Below are 22,488 nucleotides of genomic sequence, written 5' to 3'. Positions count from 1 at the left end.
TGACAAAAGAGGGAACCGCACACAACCAAGTAAACTATGAAATTATTTATTAACCAAAAAGAATAACATAAAGAAAGATATAGAGTGTGTGTAATCAGTAAAGTTAGTAGTGTAGGTGAGTGCATGAGTGTGTAGGTGTGATATTGTATGGTGCAATAACAAAGGTCAAACGTCAATCAAAAAACAAAGGTGTCTCAGGGCGGAGAGCACACTTCAACTGGGCTCCGAAGAGAGCCTTAAAGGAACACAGTCAGACAAAGCCCAGGGGCCTCATTAATTAAAAAAAGTACTCGAATGTCATCTTTGACTTGCACGTAAGCACATTTTTCTAAACGGACGTAAGCATTATTTATAAAACGGGCTGCGCTTGTTTAAAATTGCATATGTACTTCCTTCTATAAATACCAAATATACTTGAAATTGAATGCAGGTGAATGAGCTTTGTATTTACGCCCTGTGATAGCGGCTCAATTATAGTGGCTGAATTAAGCCAAGTGAGCGGGAGACGGCAGAGAAGGGTGGCTTCTCGGTAAATTGCATTTGTAACGTTTGATCATGACAAGCAACTAACCAGGCAAATGCTTATACTGTAATAATATAATGGTCTTATTCTTATCAGGTGACATTGAAAACATGGCTGCTCACTCCCTTTGTGAACCCTCAGACACCGGAGGAAATCCAGTATAAAGCCTCTTTTACACATAGTTCCCTGTCATTTCCATGGAATCCCAAGCTGTGCCGACCAGGCATTTTCGCCGTTCACACCTGAGCCAGTCAGCCCCCTCGCAAACTCTGATTAACCCTTTTCTCCTACGTTCTAAAACGCTGGCGATATGCTTCTGGGACTAACTCATACGCCTTTAACACTGCCTCCCCTCCACGCTTTTTCAATTCCAACTCCTGTTTACCTTTGTCTTAAAGCAATTATTTTTGCTGCTCAAAGCTTAAGTTACCTGACGGAACTATAAATGACTGTGCAGCCAGTGACTGACCCGGTCCCTCTCGCAGCTAACACATCTTTCTCAACCAACAGCAGTGTAACCATAGCCTTTACGTTTCCCACTAAGACAGCTTAGATCAAGTTCATACTTGTCTGCAATTTTCAAAAGCTGATCTGTGTTGCAACGATCCAAAAACTGCTCACATGGAGCAGCAATCTATCTCTGCTATAATGATTTGACTATCAGTAAAACTCAGAGTCAGGCATTACCAAACCAAAACAAAGCCATGACCTGGATGTAAACCCACAGCGAAAACCAAGTCTGTTCCACAGAGCACAAAAACAAACAACAGAACCAACAGACAGTGTTGCCAATATCGTCTAGTGCATAAAAAAGTTCCCCTCTACCTAGTTTGCCTATCCCAAACTAATCTACCTCACTGGCCCCTAGTCTTCATGCGGATTAGCAGTGGACTATTTAAACACTCAAACCAGCAGCCCGGTTAGGTCCCCCAGCAAGCTGGTTACTCAACTGACAGCTACGGATGTGTCCCTTGACCGCACACCACACAAAAATAACAAACAAACCAACGAGTCCAAACGGACCACGTTGCTAATCCTACACAGGGAAACTCCACAAAAAAACTAGAGAATCACGCAATCACCGCTGATAGCTCACACCTGTAATGTTGTATGGTACAATAACAAAGGCCAAATGTCAACCAAAAAAACAAGTTGTCTCAGGGCGTAGAGCACACTTCAACTGGGCTCTAAAAGAGACTTTAAGGAACACAGTCACACAAAGCCCAGGTGCTGCCACGTACACCTCCAGTACCTGCAAGGATAGCACAAACACACAGACACACTCACACTTATTAATACACATTAAGTCTGAATGTGTATATATACTGTATAATTATTCATTCTTCAGTCATTTTCTCATTTGTATGTTTAAATACTTCAAAATCATTCAGTGGCATGTATATTTAGTTATAGGAGGTGTATTGAGTGTGTTTTGCATGTTTGATATGACATTCCTATGACATTCAACTTGTAGTCTGATGCTGTGGTCACACCGTCGGACGTGTGTTGTTATCAGATGTTGTTACGATCTAGTTCTCTAGGGTGAAGAAGAGGTAACAAAATTACAGTTGGTAAGTAATATAAAGATAGTTATTAGGCCAAGACAATTTAAAAGTCTTATAGTAAGGATAAAAACAGAATTGGAACTACAAACAAATGCCTCAAAACAAAACAAACAATAAACACATCCCGAGGATGGTTCTTAAAACAATAAACCAAAGTCACTAATAACAAATCCTTAAAGTATAAAGTGACTATTGAATACAAAACACAAAGTATCAACTAAATCATAACTAAACAAAGTATCAACTAACAAAAAGATATCTAACACAAAAAGATATCTAACACAGTATCACTAAACACAGAACACAACTAACAAACTAAACCAAAAGGATCTCTAACAAGTATCCACCAAACTATAACAAAATGCTCTCTAACAAAGTATCCACCCGCATGGTATACAACAAAATGGTGGGAACTGTGTGATTGGATCACACAGCTGCTGCTATTTTTCTCTCAGGGTCTTTTGTATGGTGTGGCCTCTGATGATTGGCTGGTTTGGAGATGATTGGCTGGTGTTGATTGGCTGGAGTTGATTGGCCACTGCTGGAGTTGATTGGCCAATTATCAAGGATCCCCTGGGGCCTCATTCATAAAGAAGTACTTGAACGTCATCTTTGACTTTCACGTAAGCACAGTTTTCTAAACGGACGTAAGCATTATTTATAAAACGGGCTGAGATGGTTTAAAGTTGCGTACGTGCTTCCTTCTATAAATACCAACGCAGGTAAAAATGAACGCAGGTGAATGAGGTTTGTATTAACACCCTGTGATAGAGGCTGAATTATAGCGGCTGAATTAAGACAAGTGCTATAATATAGGGTAGGCGTTCGTCTGGAAGTGGGAGAGGGCAGAGAAGGGTGGCTTCTTCTAAGTTGCATTTGTAACGTTTGATCATGACAACTAACCAGGGGCACACAGGCACATGCTTATACTCTACTCAAGTTGTAAAAGAAAATCAGGGGAGGTGGTGGATTTTATAAGAGGACAATTTTAGCATCCCCTCGCCAGTGACTTCAGTGTCAGTAACTGTCATTGCATGTGTGCGTGCCCCCTCGCACCTTGAAATAGCAGTAATACCACGTTCATTGATAAAATGACATTAAGTATGGAAAGAGGGGGGTGATTTTGACAGTTTTTATTTCAGGGGGGATGCCATCCCCCCTCAACTCGAGTGCTGCTTATACTGTAATAATATAATGGTCTTATTCTTATCAGGTGGTCTTATTCTTATATGGCTGTTCACTCCCTGACACCGGAGAAAATCCAGTATAATTTAGAGCTTGGCCGGGCAAGGTCCGTTGTGGAACGCACTAGGCATGTTGAAGGGGAGATAGACAGCTCCGGAGGGATATAAAGGAAGACTGAAATACAATCAGAAACATCAGTTCCTTTTAAATCTTGAATTAAACTCATTTTCTCGGCTGATAACAACATCGTTAATTTTATTACGAGCCACTTGCATGAATTACACTAGGCAGTGCGGCTCACATGCCTGTAATAACTCCGCATAACCAGTAGGTAATGTGCGTAAGCAAGTTGAATACTCGACGTCGAGCTACGATCGTTTCCACGATCAAATTGACTCACGTTGAAATTGTATAAATCACTACGTTGACGTGGTTTTCTACGTACGACACGGGCAGGGCTGGACTGGGACAAAAATTAGGCCCTGCCATGTGGCTCAGACCGGCCCAACACAATCGGTCCGACACCGCCGATCAACATGCTGGCAGTCTGTTGAATATACCATTTGTAAAAACCCCTATGTAGCTCAAGCCCCTCTTGCCTATCACCTTCACCACATCCACAACACACTCCAAAACTTGCTGCCTATGAGCAGACATCTGACTGCCAGCAAACTTGCTCTGGATATCTCCTTTTCTACTTATTAGAAAATAGGCTTCAGCACACTTTCGGTGTGTAGCACTCTTTTCATGCTCCTCCACATTCTGTTGCGCACGTCTCCATCCTGTCATTCCAGTAATAAATGTTCTGGGGTCAGTGCTATTGCCAAATGCCATACAGACAAAACAAAACAATGTATGCTGTTCTTCGCAATATGTGAGCCACTTCCTACTGGTGCCATCTGCACATGTGAAATACTTTTGTGCCGCTGTATTTTTGGTTCTCTGCTGAGGGTGGTAATCTAAAAAGTGATCTAGCATGGAAGGCTCAGGACAGGCAAAGTAATTGAAGTCCTGAACGTGGCACTCTGTTTCCTCTGTTTCATCTTTTTCTCTCTCCTTTTCCTCTCTTTCCCTGACACTCTGCTTTTCTGGGGAGGGCAGCAGCAGCTCAACCTGGTTCAACAAGACATGGACAGAGAAGTAAACTAACTGGTTGTCAAAATCAGCAAAGTTCTCATTTACATGTACACACAGGCTGCATGATTGCATTATGTTACACCAGAAGCCCAGTCATTTCAAATGGAAGGTTGCAAGACAACATTATTGGGTTGCAGACTGCATGAGTTTTATTTCTCCATGCAATAAAAAGCATTCATTAGTTCTGAACTAGGCTAGTGTAGATTTTTTTAAAAATATTTTTATTTTCAAATAAAAAGTATTATTAACACCCATTGTTGGTATTGCATTCATGTCAGTGACAGTGATACCTCAACTTGCTAGCTAGCAACAAAATAGAAAGTCACAAAATGCAGAACACCCCCATCTAACGTTAGCTATAGAGTCCACAGCCAAGCAGCACTAACGTTACACCACGAGAGAGATCACTGTGTGTGCATGAATTCCAGCCAAGTCCTGGTGAAGCGCAATGCAATCATGCTGCCTGTACGGGTTAGCATAAGTCATAAGACATTCTCTGCTGCTGCTCCCTTAATCTGGCCAATGCAAGCGACTAACATAACTTTGCTTTTGTAAAACCAAGTAACAACATTGCTTACCTCTCTAGCTGTGTCCTCTGTCTCCTCCTCAATTGCTAACGGCACATCAGTGCTAACGTTAGTTAGCGGTAAAGATTTTGCTGTGGCAGCCGCAGCTGTAGTAGGCCTAGCCCCCACAGTCGATGCAGAGAACATATCTGTCAGTTTCTGACATTTTGAGGCATCCTCTGCTAGCTTCTTACTTTTTTTCTCCCTAATTTTCTGGGCACCCCCTTTCACTATCTTATCTGGGGGCCGATGGACAGCAGGTGTGTGATTGGGCCAGCCCATGTGTTAGTATAAACGGGGGCCGCCGCTTGATTCAGCGCTAGTTGATGCCGCGCTATTTTGGGCCACGCTAGTTTTTTTTTTTTTTTTTTTTTTTGTGGGGGGGGGGGGGGTGGCCAAGGCGGCCCGACCGGCCCAAAACTAGCGCGGCCCATCTGCCAGCGGGCAGAAAGATTGTATGGCCAGTCCAGCGGTGGACACGGGTAAGATCAAAATTTGATCTAAGCACCCGTTATGAATGAGGCCCCTGGACTGGACTCATCTCCTATTTAGCTTTTAAAGAGATACAGACACAGACAACCAGGGGCCTCATTCATAAAAAAGTACTTGAACGTCATCTTTGACTTTCACGTAAGCACATTTTTCTAAACGGACGTAAGCATTATTTATAAAACGGGCTGAGATGGTTTAAAGTTGCGTACGTGCTTCCTTCTATAAATACCAAACATACTTGGAATTGAACGCAGGTGAATGAGGTTTGTATTAACGCCCTGTGATAGAGGCTCAATTATAGCGGCTGAATGAAGCCAAGTGCTATAATATAATATAATACAGACAGACAATACTGACAATATTATATACTGTCTGTATTATATTATATTATAGCACTTGGCTTCATTCAGCCGCTATTTGAGCCGCTATCACAGGGCGTTAATACTATATTATAGGGTAGGCGTGCGTCTGGAAGCGGGAGAGGGCAGTAATACCACGTTCATTGATAAAATGACATAAGGGATGGAAAGGGGGGATGGCAGTTTTAGAAGGGGGATGATTTGGCCTGTTTTTATTTCAGGGGGGGTGCCATTCCCCCTCATCCCGACTCAACTCGAAATCCAGTATCATTTAGCGCGTGGCCGGGCAAGGCATAGGCATGTTGAAGAGAGATAGACAGCTCCGGAGGGATATAAAGAAAGACTGAAATACAATCATAAACATTAGTTCCCTTTAAATCTTGAATTTAACCCATTTTCTCGGCTGGTAACAACATCGTTAATTTTATTACGAGCCACTTAAACTTCGCATGAATTACAGTAGGCAACGTTTTTCCAGTGCGGCTCACATGCCTGTAATAACTCCGCATAACCAGTAGGTAATGTGCGTAAGCAAGTTGAATACTCGACGTCGAGCTACGATCGTTTCCACGATCAAATTGACTCACGTTGAAATTGTATAAATCACTACGTTGACGTGGTTTTCTACGTACGACACGGGTAAGATAAAAATTTGATCTAAGCACGTTCTATGAATGAGGCCCCTGGCCTGTTACCTTGCCTCTTCATCCACAGCCACTGGCTACTTCTCTCTGCTGCCTCCGACGCAGCTTTGATGGTTAAGCGCATGCTCTGGCCTCTGATTTCCAAATCAGGCCTTAGGGTGGTGGTAGCAATCTCTAGAGGAAATACGAGTTGCCGGCCGATGTCAACCAACAGATGACTATATTATTATAGAACTTTCTGTTAGAACTATTATCTATTAGGACTTAATGTTAGGGATATTTGAGCTCTGTTGAGGTCTGGTTCTGATCACACTGCCTGGGCCAGACCCACCATGTTGTTCTGTCTGCCAAAGACGGTGTAGAACTGCCTGATGAAGACATCTCCGAAGATCATGTGTGTGTCCTTTTTTTAACACTGTCTCTTCTGCCACCTTTAGTTAACACACTCCTCACCCACGAACCTATTATCTTATCTTCATTATGTTCCCCCCCCCCTGTCTGTAGAAACGTGAGTTTTTCCTCTGCTACTCCTCCCCTGTACACACGTGGTGCTAGTTGTGGCATTCCTCTGACCGACAGCTGGGTGAATGCCGAGTGCTGTGACGACCGACTGTCAAGGGCGCTGTCCGGATATGAGTGCTGGTGGCTGTGATTGGAAGACCTGTTGGGAACTTGGGAGGGTGCAGACGGCGAAGGAGAAGTGCTCACTAACACAGATTTAAACACATTTGTGAACACAATTTGAGAGAAATAGGCCATAAAAAACATGTACATAGAAAAAGTCTTAGGTCTTTGATTTCAACTCAAGAAATTGGAGCAAAAACAAAAGTGTTGCGTTTACATGTTTGTTCAGTGTAACATTTGTTTCTCGTATTCCTTGGTTGCAGCAACTCAGTTCTGAACTGCCGCTCAGTTCTATTTCTTTTGTTTATTAAGTTACTTGAGTTGAAGATTTGGATTTTGTTTTTCTATCATTTGGAGATTAAAGGCTAACCCTACTGTATAGACTAGCTGGAAGTGTCCAGTGAACTGTGGGATTGCCTATCCCCCCACACTACCACTTAACCCTACCCTAACCCTTTCCCTCTCCTCTCCTCCCCAGTTGAGCCACACTGGGCAGTGGGACGTGCCGGGCCACCCCAGGAGACGCTAGGGTGCATGCCAGGACCCTATCTTGGGCACCCCATGAAAAACACAAAACATGTTTGCCATTTCTACAGATTTAACAATACACAGATATGTTACACTTCAAAATGTTAATCTTTTAACTTCCACATTCAATATCAAGGGATAGTGTTTTAACTTCTTGGCTTAAATACCCCGATAAGGGTTTCGGGGCAAGCACGCTTAACAATTTCCACAGAAATTGTACCTCTCTAGTTATTATTGTTATTATATGATTATCATTATCATCATCAAGCTAATGATGAAAATAAAAGTAAAGTGAAAAGTAGCTTAATATAGAAGTATCAACTTCTGATTTGAGATGAAACCGGAAAACCGTTTCATATGTTTACATTCACGATCTGCTATCACTCAATATGCACAGTCATGTTCAGTTCTTTTATTAATCTTACCAACAGTTAGTTATTTGATAACAAAATCCAACAGATAGAAAAAAGTATATTTATATAAGATATGTATTATCAAAAGAGTGATATGAAATGTAGAAATAATACTAATGTAAAGTAGCTTTTGAGTACAGTATATATTTGGCTAACCTTATTAGCTTTCTCACAGATATGTTCATATTAAATGTCTAGAAAGACCAAGAGCCTTGTTGACAGACAAAATATAACACAAGGTTATTTAAAAGTAATTCATGAATAATTTGTTATGTTACCTGTTACATCATGTTACAGATGGTAAACAATTAATTCAACAGAATTAATGAAAATGTTACATCATTTGGTAGATGGCTGGGAATATTGTTCAGTGACATTAAAAGACAACTCCTCCCTATCCACTGGATCTGTCCCAGCGGCCTTCAAAATAGCCAGAGTCAAGCCTCTCCTCAAGAAACCTACCCTTGACCCATCATCTGTCCACAATTACAGACCGGTATCCCTTCTCTCCTTCCCTTCCAAAACCCTTGAACGCGCGGCATCTAAACAACTGACTGACTATCTCCGGAAGATGGATCACTTAGACCCCCACCAATCCGGCTTCAAGGCTGGGCATTCCACTGAGACTGCGCTCCTTGCTGTCACGGAAGCCCTCCACTCTGCCCAAGCTTCCTCCCTCTCCTCTGTTCTCATTCTCCTTGACCTGTCTGCTGCCTTCGACACAGTCAATCACCAGATCCTTCTCTCCATCCTCTCAGACCTGGGCATCTCTGGCACCGCACACTCCTGGTTTTCTTCCTACCTGGCGGGCCGCTCCTACCAGGTGACCTGGAGAGAATCGCTATCTTCTCCACGAACCCTCTCCACTGGAGTTCCCCAGGGTTCCGTCCTAGGGCCCCTACTCTTCTCCCTCTACACCAAGTCTCTTGGCTCGGTAATCTCTTCACATGGGCTCTCCTACCACAGCTACGCAGACGACACTCAACTCTTCCTGTCCTTCCCCCCGTCTGATGTACACGTGGCAACCCGTATCTCAGCATGTCTCGCTGACATTTCAACTTGGATGGCTGACCACCATCTCAAGCTCAATCTTAACAAGACCGAGCTCCTCTTCATCCCCGGGAAAGCCTGCCCTCTCCAAGACTTCTCCATCACAGTGGAGAACTCTACTGTAACCCCCTCCCTGACAGCCAAGAACCTTGGAGTGATCCTGGATAACCGACTATCCTGTGCGGAGAACATTGCAGCAACGGCTCGCTCCTGCAGATTCCTCCTCTACAACATCAGAAGGATACGACCATTCCTTACCAGAGAGGCAGCGCAACTCTTGACCCAGGCACTGGTCATCTCCCGCCTGGATTACTGCAATGTACTCCTGGCTGGGCTCCCCGCTTCAGCCATTAGACCTCTGCAGCTCATCCAGAATGCTGCTGCCCGGCTGGTATTCAACCTCCCCAAATACTCGCATGTCACCCCTCTCCTTCGCACCCTGCACTGGCTCCCGATAGCAGCTCGCATCAGATTCAAGACCCTGGTGCTTGCATACCAGGCAGCTAAAGGGACAGCCCCTGCCTACCTGAAGGAAATGGTAACCCCCCAAACCCCTGCCCGCTCACTCCGTTCCTCCACCTCGGCTGGCCGACTGGCCCCACCTCCTCTACACAGCAGTCGGGCTGCCCGATCACGTCTCTTCACAACACTGGCTCCCCGCTGGTGGAATGAGCTCCCCACGGCTGTCAGAACGGCAGAGTCACTACCCATCTTCCGTCGTAGACTGAAGACCCATCTCTTCAGGTTACATCTTAACTGCTCCTCCTGAGACATCTTCTGACCCTCACCACTACGTCTCCTAAAGACACCCGCTTTCCCCTTTACTGTGTCCCTAAGAACTTCTACTGCCCCCCTTGTACTGTTTCTCAGTTTCTCCAGTAATAAAAAAATAAAATAAAAAATAAAATATGTTTTAGTAGAAGGCGATAATAGGGAGAAGGTTTTTCCTTCTATCAGTGGCCCCGGGCCCGAGCTAGAGTACTCTTCCTGCAACGAATAGTGGACTGCTGATTCACATGTTTAGTATTCAAATGTATTGATTGTAAGTCGCTTTGGAATAAGGCGTCTGCTAAATGCCAAAAATGTAAATGTAAATGTTCTTATTAATACACATTAAGTCTGAATGCGTATATGTACAGTATGTACTGTATATGTACGGGCTAAAAAAAGATGGAGAAATGATGGAGAAGATCAAAGATGGAGAGATGTGCATAACTGCCTATGAATAAAATATATTTGAACATTGCAAAAATAAATAATTGTCTGTGTATTTTTTCCCTTCTTTTTTGTGTGGTCACAGTACAGTAAAGCGACCATCATTGCAAATTAATGGTCTTTTCTAACCATTTGGATGTATTTGTTGACTTTTCAAGCTCTTTCTCTGAGGTAGAACCGTCCTCTTGTAGAACCTTTCTGTAATGTAAGAAAAGGCTAAGAATAGATTATTGAGCGAAACTCTAAATCAGGCCCGAATTAACAGTCTGGCACCCTAGGGTGACCACACTTGAAGTGACCCCTTCCTCCCACTTTACATGTAAAAAGTGAAAAGTGGCTATAAAGATCATAGATTTACATGAACTTATAGCTTATGTACAGGCTCACCACACATACAGAAAAAAATTATGATCCAACCAAAAAAACTGACACCATAGATAGACATGGGCCTACAAATGCCATACATGTTCAAACATACATACAGTACATACACTACCGGTCAAAAGTTGTAGAACACCTACATTTTCAGTTGTTATTGAAAGTTTGCTAAAATGAAAAAATGTCATCAACAAATCACTCAGTAAGTTGAATCGCGTCCATCTTAATGCAAGGATAATAGTTAAGTTAGTGTAATTTTGGAATTCACTTTGGAATTAACATCTTTGATTGTATAGAGTCCCCAGACGCTACAAGCATCATTGAGCAACCAGTTAAAAGAGAAAAACGTTCCACTTCCACAAATATCAAATCGACCATAGCGTCACTGTTACACTCTCTCTGATATGTTAGCCACTATGAATGAATGAATGAATGAATGAATGAATGAATGGTCTTTATTGTCATTGCTATAGTACAGGTACCAAACAACGAAATGTAGGAGGGGTGGCTCCCCTGGTGCTAGGAAAGAAAAAAAACTTTAAAAAAAACACAAGAAGGGAAGGAGCTGGTTTACATAAATAAAGGCTATGTACACTATCCACTATACTATACTGTACAGATAGACGACTAGGGTTGTCATATTGCACATAGTGTTATTGCACATTCATTTGAAGTGTCGCAGTTTGTAGGCTAGAAATGTACTTAGTACACTAGGGAGGGAGAGTGCAACCTCCTGCCTATACCAACTGTTAATAGATGTAAAAACAACCACATGCACACCACTTCACCTAGGGGGAGACAGACAGAAGCAAAACAAAACCAGACACAGGACATAAAAAACATACAAGTCTGTAACAATCACATATTATAATAAGAATAACAGAAATGATGGTAAATAAGCCTTACCTTTATCTTTTTGCTTGACATGTAAAGTCGTTAATTAAATCATCAAATTCTATTCCCTTGAGTAGTTCGGATTCAATGGCCAGCAGATAGAGTGCAGACAGCCGCTTCTCATAGTTCATTCTTCATCCTTTTAAGTTGAGAGAAGGATCTCTCGCCCTCACAGTTGTTAACGGGCAGGGTTAAGAACAGCCTGAGTGCAATGAACACGCTTAAAGTAGTCTGTAGCCAATTTTTGCAGAATTTGCAGCATCTCCTCGGGTGAACAGTTTTTATCTTCCCGCACAAAATTCTTGAACTGAAGTTCACTTATACAATTGCAAATCTTACTATATTCTTTTAACGGTTAATTTTATACCTGTCTGCATCTCTTTCAGTAAATAATATAAAGAGAAAATATGACAAATATTGTAAAGGTCTAGTCCGCGTCTTAATCATTTGGCTGATGCCGTCTATGGATAATCCGGCCCAGCTCTAAATGGTGGGGCTGGGGCCAGGTACTCTCAGTGAGGTTTTAATCCAGAGGAAACTGATAAGGACATGTGGATAGAGTATAAAATAACCAGATGAACAAGTTCCCTCTCTGGTGCTTTCACAGCCTGTGAATAGGGCAGGCTGGTTGAAAGTGAGAAAATTATTATGAAGTCTAAACAAACCAATGAGATCAATATGATAAAAAAAAAAACATGAAACACTGTGAATGGACTTATGAAATTGCTTTATTTCTTTGTTCTACTTGAATCAACATACATTCTAATTCACTGGCTGATAGCCAGTGTGGAGTACTCCACAGTCCCAGCATGCTCTCTGGTCCAGTGTGTGTCAGGGCCTCTGGTTATGGGGCTGTGCATCCTAAGGTTAGCATACAGCTGTGTGGGCTTCTCCTGTGGCTTGAAGTCCACCGTGGTATAGACAACACTGTTCATTTCCTGAGGGGTGCACTGCAAAAGACATATCAAAAAACATCCTAATAAAGTTATGCTCAGGCACAAAAAAAAGACACTGAGGCAAAGTCCAAGTTTAGCACTTACAGAGAGGACATGGTCTGGTGAGTCACATGGAATTGCTCCACATTTGTCTTTGAAGAAAACAAAAAGGACAACAGTTTAGCTAGCAAGCAATGCTAGTGCAACAACTTCCAAAATCCAAAGGTCTACAAAAGGTCATTTGAATGACTTACTATCAAATATGAACAACACTTCCATTAATTTATAATAAAAGAAAATTGTGTGGTTGTACATCTTTGAATGCTTACTTTTTGCCTTGACTTTACAGAGAACCACACAAATGATTACAGAGCAGATCATAATCAGCATTGTGCTGCATAGACCTGCAGCTAGTGGTACACCAAAGCTCCAGGGAACACTAACAGAGAAGAAATAACAAGGATGTTGAAACATATTACACCATTTCCTCAAATATGATGAATCACTTTCCCAATGATAGAAATGTATTTTCAACTACAGTTCCCAGCTGTACCTGGGAGTGTCACTGTGGTCCTTGGACAGTATAGGCACAGAGGTGTCTGAAGAGGAGACGGAGGGTTCGATAGTTGACTTGAGAGGAGGTAGAGGGTGGCTACGTCGACCAGATGTATCTACATTGACATTTTGCACAACATCTCAAGCTGTTTGTCCAAGTAGACAATCTTGTCAAACACATTTCCTGGATATAACATCTACAAATATGTGTTGTGTGTGATTATAGAGAGATTCATAGGCATTGTAAAAGTTCTTACCAATTATTTCAACATGAAAGTCTTTGTAGATGTGATTTGGGGTTCCTTGAACAATACATCTGTAATATCCGGTGTCCAGGCTCTGTACATTCAATATCTTAAATTCAATCCAACTATTGTATTCTACAATGGATACTCTACCCCTGAGCAGCTCACAGACATGTCCTCTATTGTTAACAATCCTGTAGCATCCCCCTGGATATAGTTTACAACAGTACTTTTCATAACTATTATAGAATGGAGGAAAAAACAGTCTCAGCAGAACTTGTCCAAACACTTCAGTCCTCTCTCCGTTTGTCTGATGGACATCTGGAAAACAAATAACAAACAACATCAACATTTCACACCCTATAACTTGAAAATGATGTATGATTTGACACAAAACCCTTTCACCATACCTAACAAGAGAAGCAAGAAAAAAACAATCTTCATCTTCAGTCACATTCTCAGGCTGGTTAACTTGTGATCAAAGTTTGTCTCTCTGCATCTGACTGTTTCCTCCTATGCAGCAGTGAAAAGGGAACCACAAATCAGCTGTTTAGCTGACCACCCTCATGATTCATATACATCCACTGTGCCATACTTTTGAAAAACATTTTCAATGCCTCCAACTCTCAATCATTCATTTGAAACACCCACATTATTAGCTTAGAGCAGGGGTCCCCAAACTTTTTTCTGTGAGGGCCACATCATTTTTCCTTTCTGTGATGGGGGGCCTGGGTCGGTCTCTAACATAAAATAATATGGAACGGAGTGAAATGGAGGCGGTTGCGCAAAGCAATTGCGCGCAGGAGAGCACTGGTGGATGCAAACAAAGTCTAAAACAGTTGAATTTGGATGGAATTTATACCTATAGTGATATGTCAATGAAATATAATCAGTTTTACAGTCTGATACATGAGGGAGGACCCTCATCATACACGGGGGGACCCATGAAGCAGGGCTGTCTGGGGGGTCCTTAAACGAGCATCAAACACTTAATTTCTACCATTCTGGTGAATTGATATGCACCAATTTGTGACCTTTCTGCATCAATTTATGGTGGAAATGTCATTATTTATGTAAAGGAAAACACAATATTCAGGCACCAGATGATCAAAATATAATGTAATATAATGCAATATAAGGCTCTCAGGCATTCTGTACTTTCAAATATGTATTCTCCTTGAGCAGTCAACATACTATCAGCCAGGGGCGGATTTAGGATCGTAGGAGATCCGGGGCTTAGCCCAGAGGGAGAATATAATGTGCAAAAAATGAAAATTTTGCCTTCAACCTTCAACTTACCACCACCTTAAAGCAGACAAAAGGCACTGGAGAACACATATACATTCACACCCTTTAATGAAGCAAACTAATTGTGGTGGTTCTGGGCACAGAGGGAGGTCAGCACACGTAGCTCCCAGTGGTGTAGTCTACGTGATACGCAGGACTACGCCGAATACCCACTAGGAAAGGCCAAGGATTTGCGTATACCCACTAGAAAATGCGCGAGGATACGTAACGGCGTTTTGTGACAGAACTTTCACTTTCATTCATAAAATTCACCCCGTAGACCTGTGTTACGAAGCACTTACTTCGAACTTTCTGACATGTTTGTTATCACATAACCAGTCGTTCAGAATGCTAGTCTCAGTATTTCCCCTACAGAGCCTTGGGGTGGGCGGGCCGCGAATTTGCGAAACCTAGGATGGTAGGGGGAGGCAGGGCAATACCGCTACCTGATTGGTTGGCGAAGCACTCCCTCATTTCGCCAGCCAGCTGGACTGAAAAAATCAGGTGTAGTGCTGAGGCACAAATATGTACATTTCAAGCCTGCAAACTGCGACACTTTAAATAAATGTGCAATAACACTATTGTGCAATATGACAACCCTAGTCGTCTATCTGTACAGTATAGTATAGTGGATAGTGTACATAGCCTTTATTTATGTAAACCAGCTCCTTCCCTTCTTGTGATTTTTTTAAAAGTGTTTTTTCCCCTTTCCTAACACCAGGGGAGCCACCCCTCCTAAATTTCGTTGTTTGGTACCTGTACTGTAGCAATGACAATAAAGACGATTCATTCATTCATTCATTAATTAATTAATTCATTCATTCATTCAAGTGTCTGATTATAGTTTCATGGTGTGAATAATAGTGTCAAAGAACTAGCAAGCTAGCTAGCTAGCTCAGAGGTGATTAGATGAGCTAGTCTGCTGCACACATGCCAGCTAAAGAGCTAACTGGAGGCACTTTATTATTTTACTTAAAGTAGATATACAATCTTTCTTATTCTGCTAGAATTGGGCTTTATGGTAATACCATAATGGCATATTTACAGTACATGGACAGTGGATTGAAGCATTGGAACAAACCCTCACTCATTGGAAATGTCTGTTTTTTGTAGTTGGACATACGATTTTCTTACAGGTGAGAGAGTAATTAAAGACAGTATCTGACTCTATTGCCCACAGCAACCCAATATTCAATTAGAATGATGTTATGATTTTATATGAATTCAATGTATACCTCTTATTAAATTATAAATACTCTGGTTGTTATATTTGCCTTTTGGGTGACAGCAAAAGAGGGAGAGAGGAGGATAGAGAGGGAGAGAAGGAGAGAGAGCAGGATGGTGTCGGCACACCAGAGAGAGAGAGAGCAAGAACCAGGTGAGAAAGTGGACATGTAGTCAAGACCACGTAAGTAGCCTTGAGAACCGATGGTTCTCGAGCCTAACGGCCCTTAGGGGGCAGGAGCCTATCTCCTGTTTCTGTAGCGTGAGGCAGCTTGATGTACAAGTACAGTCCATGCCACCCCCCCCCCCCCCCCCCCCCCCCCCAAGGCAGCAAACACTGGTGTAGATGCATACTGTATGCATAAGTGAGTGTGGTGGTGCGTATGGGGTGTCGCTACGGGACAGGTGTCGCTCTGACTGGGAGGGCAAAATCACAGTATACCCACTAGAAAAAACTAGACTACACCACTGGTAGCTCCCCCTGTCAGTCACCATCATTTATATTTGTATAGAATTACATAATTGATGGGCTGAGGCTAGTTATGTTACAGTATGTATCAATTCAATTCAATTCAATGATACTTTATTTATCCCCGTGGGGAAATTCATTCTGCCACGCCACTCCACTAAAAACAACACATAACAACACAACATAAAGGACAGACAACAACACTGAGCCAGCCATATACGGTATATAAAAAAACAGCGAGATCACGATAAAAAAGTGGATAAAAGAGATGGCTATAGTTATTATATCAGGGCAGTCTCTGTGCTCACCACTTATATTGTATTTAGAGTCTTGTCCTGTGTTATATGACGATATATTACATGTATTGTTGGCCTGTGTATAGTACTGTGAAATCAAATCCCCCCTGGGACATTAAACAAACTTAGTTAGTTAGCGTTACATCTTAGGATAGATTTGAGTCATGTTCTGTATACATACATACTACCATAAGGGCATACTTAATGTGGTTACTCCATGTTTACTAGCTGTAACATTAACGTTACATCATTCTTTTTCACTTGTTACTCAGTCAACCAGAGTACAGATATCAAAGACTATCAGCCTGTTATTCACTTTATTTGTATAAGTATTATCCTTTGTTTGATTTCTTACCATGTACCGTAACAGTACCTTGCTATGTTTCATTTTCATTATAACATAACGTTATGTTATGATAGCCAGCTAGCATTAGCAAACCGGAAAAGTAGTGTCAGTGAGTCAGTCACCTTTCTAATAAGATTCACAAACCTGAAACATCATCTATGTCATTACTGCTGGTGATGTCATTGTTGTCAGCTGCTGATACTGCTGCTGCAACAAGGCGCTTGTTTTGTTGAAACAACTTTGGGATATCCATCCTTACAATTTTGCAAGTCAGGCACTGATTGAGATCACTTCTTCTTCAGGGCAGGGTAGGCTACCCAGTACGCAGGCTAATGTCGCGCAGCTGCTGCCTCTCTGTTGGACTCCGGTACTGCACGTTACTCACGAGATTTTTTTTTTTTTTTTTTTTTTTTTTTAAGTAAAACATTCGGGGCTTTTCAGAAAACATCCGGGGCTTGAGCCCCAGTAGCCACCCCCTAGCGCCGCCCCTGCTATCAGCTATTTCGCTAGCAAAAACGAAAGCTAACTTATTTGCGAAACAGCGCCCCCGCCACCACGTCGGCGCAATGCCGCAATTGCAGTCAGAAATGACAGAAATCCACCGAGTTCAACGCTTGTAGAAAATACGACCGTCAGAGTTTTGTAGAGAGCTGGATACGGCCGCCTCATAATTCTCTATGCAGGAAAACCCCTGCTTGACACAGATCATGAACAAATTATTTCGTTTTCTCCTGCAGCTGGGCATCTACATTCTCTAATCCCCCATTGTTTCAATTCATCTGGTGCCTACCAGTGGCGGCTGGTGCTAAACATTTTGGGTGGGGCACAGGTTATGGGGGCATGCTCCACGGGGAAGAATATCAACTTTAAAATCTGGATTTATAGTCGATTTTAGCATGAGAATAGCTCTACCCCCCTGTACAGACCTCGCCATCCCCTCTACCCCCCTGTACAGACCTCTTCCTCCCCTCTACCCCCCTGTACAGACCTCTTCATCCCCTCTACCCACCTCTACAGACCTCTTCATCCCCTCTACCCCCCTGTACAGACCTCTTCATCCCCTCTACCCACCTCTACAGACCTCTTCATCCCCTCTACCCACCTCTACAGACCTCTCCATCCCCTCTACCCCCTGTACAGACCTCTTCATCCCCTCTACCCCCCTGTACAGACCTCTCCATCCCCTCTACCCTCCTCTACAGACCTCTTCATCCCCTCTACCCCCCTGTACAGACCTCTTCATCCCCTCCACCCCCCTGTACAGACCTCTTCATCCCCTCTACCCCCCTGTACAGACCTCTTCATCCCCTCTACCCCCCTGTACAGACCCCGTCATCCCCTCTACCCACCTCTACAGACCCCGTCATCCCCTCTACCCACTGTACAAACCTCTTCATCCCCTGTACAGACCTCTTCATCCCCTCTACCCCCCTGTACAGACCTCTTCATCCCCTCTACCCCCCCTGTACAGACCTCTTCATCACCTCTACCCCCCCAGTTTTCTCTACAATTTCTACAATTTTCTCTCTACAGTTTCTACACGTCAACGTGTACCGAAACACGTCCCACGTTTCTCCTACACCAAGACACATACAAAGAGCATAGAAACATACAAAGAGCATAGAAACATACAAAGAGCATAGAAGATACAATCAGTGGTGTAGTCTAGTTTTTTCTAGTGGGTATACTGTAATTTTGCCCTCCCAGTCAGAGCGACACCTGTCCCGTAGCGACACCCCATAAGCACCACCACACTCACTTATGCATACAGCATCTACACCGGTGTTTGCTGCCTTGGGGGGGGTGGCATGGACTGTACTTGTACATCAAGCTGCCTCACGCTACAGAAACAGGAGATAGGCTCCTGCCCCCTAAGGGCCGTTAGGCTCGAGAACCTCGGTTCTCAAGGCTACTTATGCGGTCTTGACTACATGTCCACTTTCTCACCTGGTTCTTGCTGTCTCTCTGGTGTGCCGACACCATCCCGCTCTCTCTCCTTCTCTCCCTCTCTATCCTCCTCTCTCCCTCTTTTGCTGTCAACCAAAAGGCAAATATAACAACCAGAGTATTTATAATTTAATAAGAGGTATACATTGAATTCATATCAAATCATAACATCATTCTAATTGAATATTGGGTTGCTGTGGGCAATAGAGTCAGATACTGTCTTTACTTACTCTCTCACCTGTAAGAAAATCGTATGTCCAACTACAAAAAACAGACATTTCCAATGAGTGAGGGTTTGTTCCAATGCTTCAATCCACTGTCCATGTACTGTAAATATACCATTATGGTATTACCATAAAGCCCAATTCTAGCAGAATAAGAAAGATTGTATATCTACTTTAAGTAAAATAATAAAGTGCATCCAGTTAGCTCTTTAGCTGGCATGTGTGCAGCAGACTAGCTCATCTCATCACCTCTGAGCTAGTTAGCTTGCTAGTTCTTTGACACTATTATTCACACCATGAAACTATAATCAGACACTTTCTAGTCACAATAATAACGACTAATTTGAACCAACTTTCTCTGTCAGAACACAGTAATTATATTTGCTAACGTTTCAACTTGCTTACTTTCTTCTGCAGAGCTTTCACCCTGCAAAAACTCTCTCGCGTCGCACGCGCACACTCGCGCAAAACCAAAACCATTCTCCAGCGCGGCACGAAGCTGTGTGTGGAGGTCTGGCCCGCCCACCCCAAGGCAACTGTAGGGGAAATACTGAGAGCCTTCTGAACGACTGGTTATGTAACAAACATGTCCGAAAGTTTGAAGTAAGTGCTTCGTAACACAGACGGGGTGAATTTTCTGAATAAAAGTGTGACAGTTTGTGGTATTCTGTAGTAAGAAAGTAGTTAGGCAAGAATGAGACCGGGAGACACGCAGCTGCTCTTCACTTCGCACGTTTATTCAACCTTCTTCTCAACATCCGTCAGTGCATACATCACTTCCGTCACTGCATACATCACTAACATACTAGCGCCCACTGGCGGTATAAACAGGACACAACATTTCCCCCTTTCTTAAAGGAATTACAGTACTCAAAGAATGCAATATTCTGTAGACTGGTGTCAGTACAATTGAAATAAAATGAAAACTAAGGAAATGAAAATGAATGAATCAGCAGAATGAATAACAACAATAAACAGTTTATGACAGTGAAACATGAAATGAACATTCACTTTTGTCATTGCATTGTAGGACCTTTCTGTACTAAGTTAGAACCGTGTTCTATCCTACCCTTTTAGTACGTTCTCTACGGCACAAAGTCTACCAGCCACCTAGGTGGGTTTCTGACTCTAAGGTTCCTTCTTGGACCTGGTTCATTAAACACATTCTCTGTCTCGGGCACCATGAACTCCTCTAGCTCAATCTCCTTTTCACCACTGGTGCCAGACAGAGCATCCTTGGGGAAGCGTGTAAGCTTGGATGCATTCCATTTTCGACCATCACTGAGCAGGTATGTATTCTGTCCTGCTTTACTAACTACTGTCAGCGGTTCTGTGAATCTTGATGATCCCTTTTTTACATGCTCCGGTCTGCGGACACGTACGGTGTCATTCACTTGGAACATGGGCACTTTCGCTCCCCTCATTCTGTCTGTGTACTCCTTACTCTCCTGTTGCTTGCGTCTCACTGTCTCCTGCACTTTCTCATGTGACTTAATTTGGTGTGAGACCGGGAGGACATTTAGTTTTGTACGCATCTTTCTGTTCCTCAGCAACTCAAAGGGAGTAGCTCCTGTAGTAGCATGCGGCGTAGCGCGATAGTTCAGTAAGAACTCTGTTACTGCATGTTTCCATGGCTTGTGCATTCTCTCAGCCGTCTGAATACACTCTTTGAGAACTCGATTAAATCTCTCAATAGCCCCGTTGGCTCTTAGATAATAAACACTGGAACGCAGGTGCTTTATCTCTCTCTCTCCCAGAAAGCTTGCTAAAGCATGGGAGGTAAACTGACATCCGTTGTCAGAGACCAGGAAGGAAGGGTTACCTTCACGACTAAACACTGTAGTCAAGAAGCTAATAACCGCCTCTGTAGTTACAGTAGAGACAAACTCCACCTCTCCTGTCGAAGGCAGAGGGAGTCTGGACAAGCAGTCAGCAGTCACATTACGTTTCCCTGGATGGTAAGTGACATCATAAGTAAAGCATAGTAGACGTGCAGACCATCTCGCTATTCTCAGACCTGCGCGACCCGTACCCCTGGAAGTGAGTAGGGTTGTCAACGCTTGGTGGTCTGTGCGTAGGACAAAACGATGTCCCCACAGGTAGGTTCTCCACCTTTCCACCGCCCACACGCATGCCAGCGCCTCACGCTCGACGGTAGAGTACTTTCTCTCTGCAGGAGAAAGTGTCCTGGACGCAAAAGCTATGGTTCTCTCTGTATTGTCTGGGTGAATCTGGCTCATTACAGCCCCCAATCCATAGTTAGAAGCATCGGTAGTGACATAAGTAGGTAACTCAGGATCATATAATGCTAAGGTAGGACTCTCAGTAATCAGTCTCTTAACCTCAGTAAAACTGGACTCTGCATCCGCTGTCCATTCAAACTTAGTGTCAGTAGATTCCCTGAGTGTAGCACGTAGCGGTTCCACCACAGTAGAGAAGTCAGGTATGAATTTACTATACCACGATGCAAGTCCTAGGAAGGACCGCAGGGAGGATGTGTCGTGCGGGGCAGGCGCGTTCGCCACAGCACTGACCCCGTCTTGGTCAGGATGAAGACCATCTTTGGACACAGTGTGGCCCAGGAAGCGCAGAGCTTTCTGGTTGAACTTACACTTGTGCATGTTCAGCTTAAGTCCCACTTCACTTAGAGCATGTAGCACTCTCCGTAGGCTGACATCGTGATCCTGCTGTGTGATGCCGTAGCAAATCACATCATCCAGGTAGGCCTGTACGCCTGGCAGGCCTGTCAGTACAGTCGACATCATTTTCTGAAAAGCTGAAGGAGCAGAAGCGAGGCCAAATGGCACTCGGCAGAAACGAAAGAGACCCTCATGCGTGATAAACGCAGTTAAATCACGGCTATCTGGATGCAATGGCAACTGGTGATAAGCAGAGGCTAAGTCTATAGTAGAAAAGACTGTGGCTCCACGGAGCTCAGCGAACAGTTCATCCATGTGCGGTAAGGGATGACAGTCACTGATGATTGCCTTATTAGGTTCTCTGAGGTCAACACACAGGCGAGGCTTTCCTCCCCCCTTTCTCTGGGTCACCACTATAGGGGAAACCCATGGAGATGCGTCTATACGTTCTATAACGCCTTTTTCCTGTAGATCTGCGAGCTCATCGGTCACAGCCTGCCTCACTGAGAACGGAAGCCTCCTCAGTTTCTGCTGTACTGGCACAGCATCTGGTTTAACCTGTATTTTGTGCATAAAACCTTTTGCACACCCTAACTCCTGTACTAGAACCTCTGGTTCGGTCTGTGGAGTGGTACTCTGTACAGTAGGTGCTCGGAGCACAGTAGGAGAGCTAGCAGAGCTAACAGTAATAATTTTGTTACCCTCAATGCACATCTGCAATGCTACAAATAAATCTAGTCCCAGCAAT

At 43.3% G+C, this 22,488-nt stretch overlaps 1 protein-coding gene across 1 annotated transcript in view; it reads right to left on the bottom strand.

Annotated features, from left to right (window-relative positions):
* Positions 1-1,735: 1,735 nt before the first annotated feature.
* The window catches only part of LOC308160621 (pepsin A-like), a gene marked incomplete at both ends in the record, with an annotated part of 28,826 nt that continues 8,073 nt past the window's right edge, over positions 1,736-22,488 (bottom strand). Inside the window, one exon of the mRNA XM_080534565.1 lies at positions 1,736-1,775. Coding sequence (XP_080390691.1) covers positions 1,736-1,775 — 40 coding nt within the window. The remainder of the gene's footprint in view (positions 1,776-22,488) is intronic.

This window comes from Nansenia antarctica, assembly GCF_963989245.1.
Source record: "Nansenia antarctica genome assembly, chromosome: 6".
Lineage (NCBI taxonomy): Eukaryota > Metazoa > Chordata > Actinopteri > Argentiniformes > Microstomatidae > Nansenia > Nansenia antarctica.
This window is presented reverse-complemented; position numbering and strand designations above follow the sequence as displayed.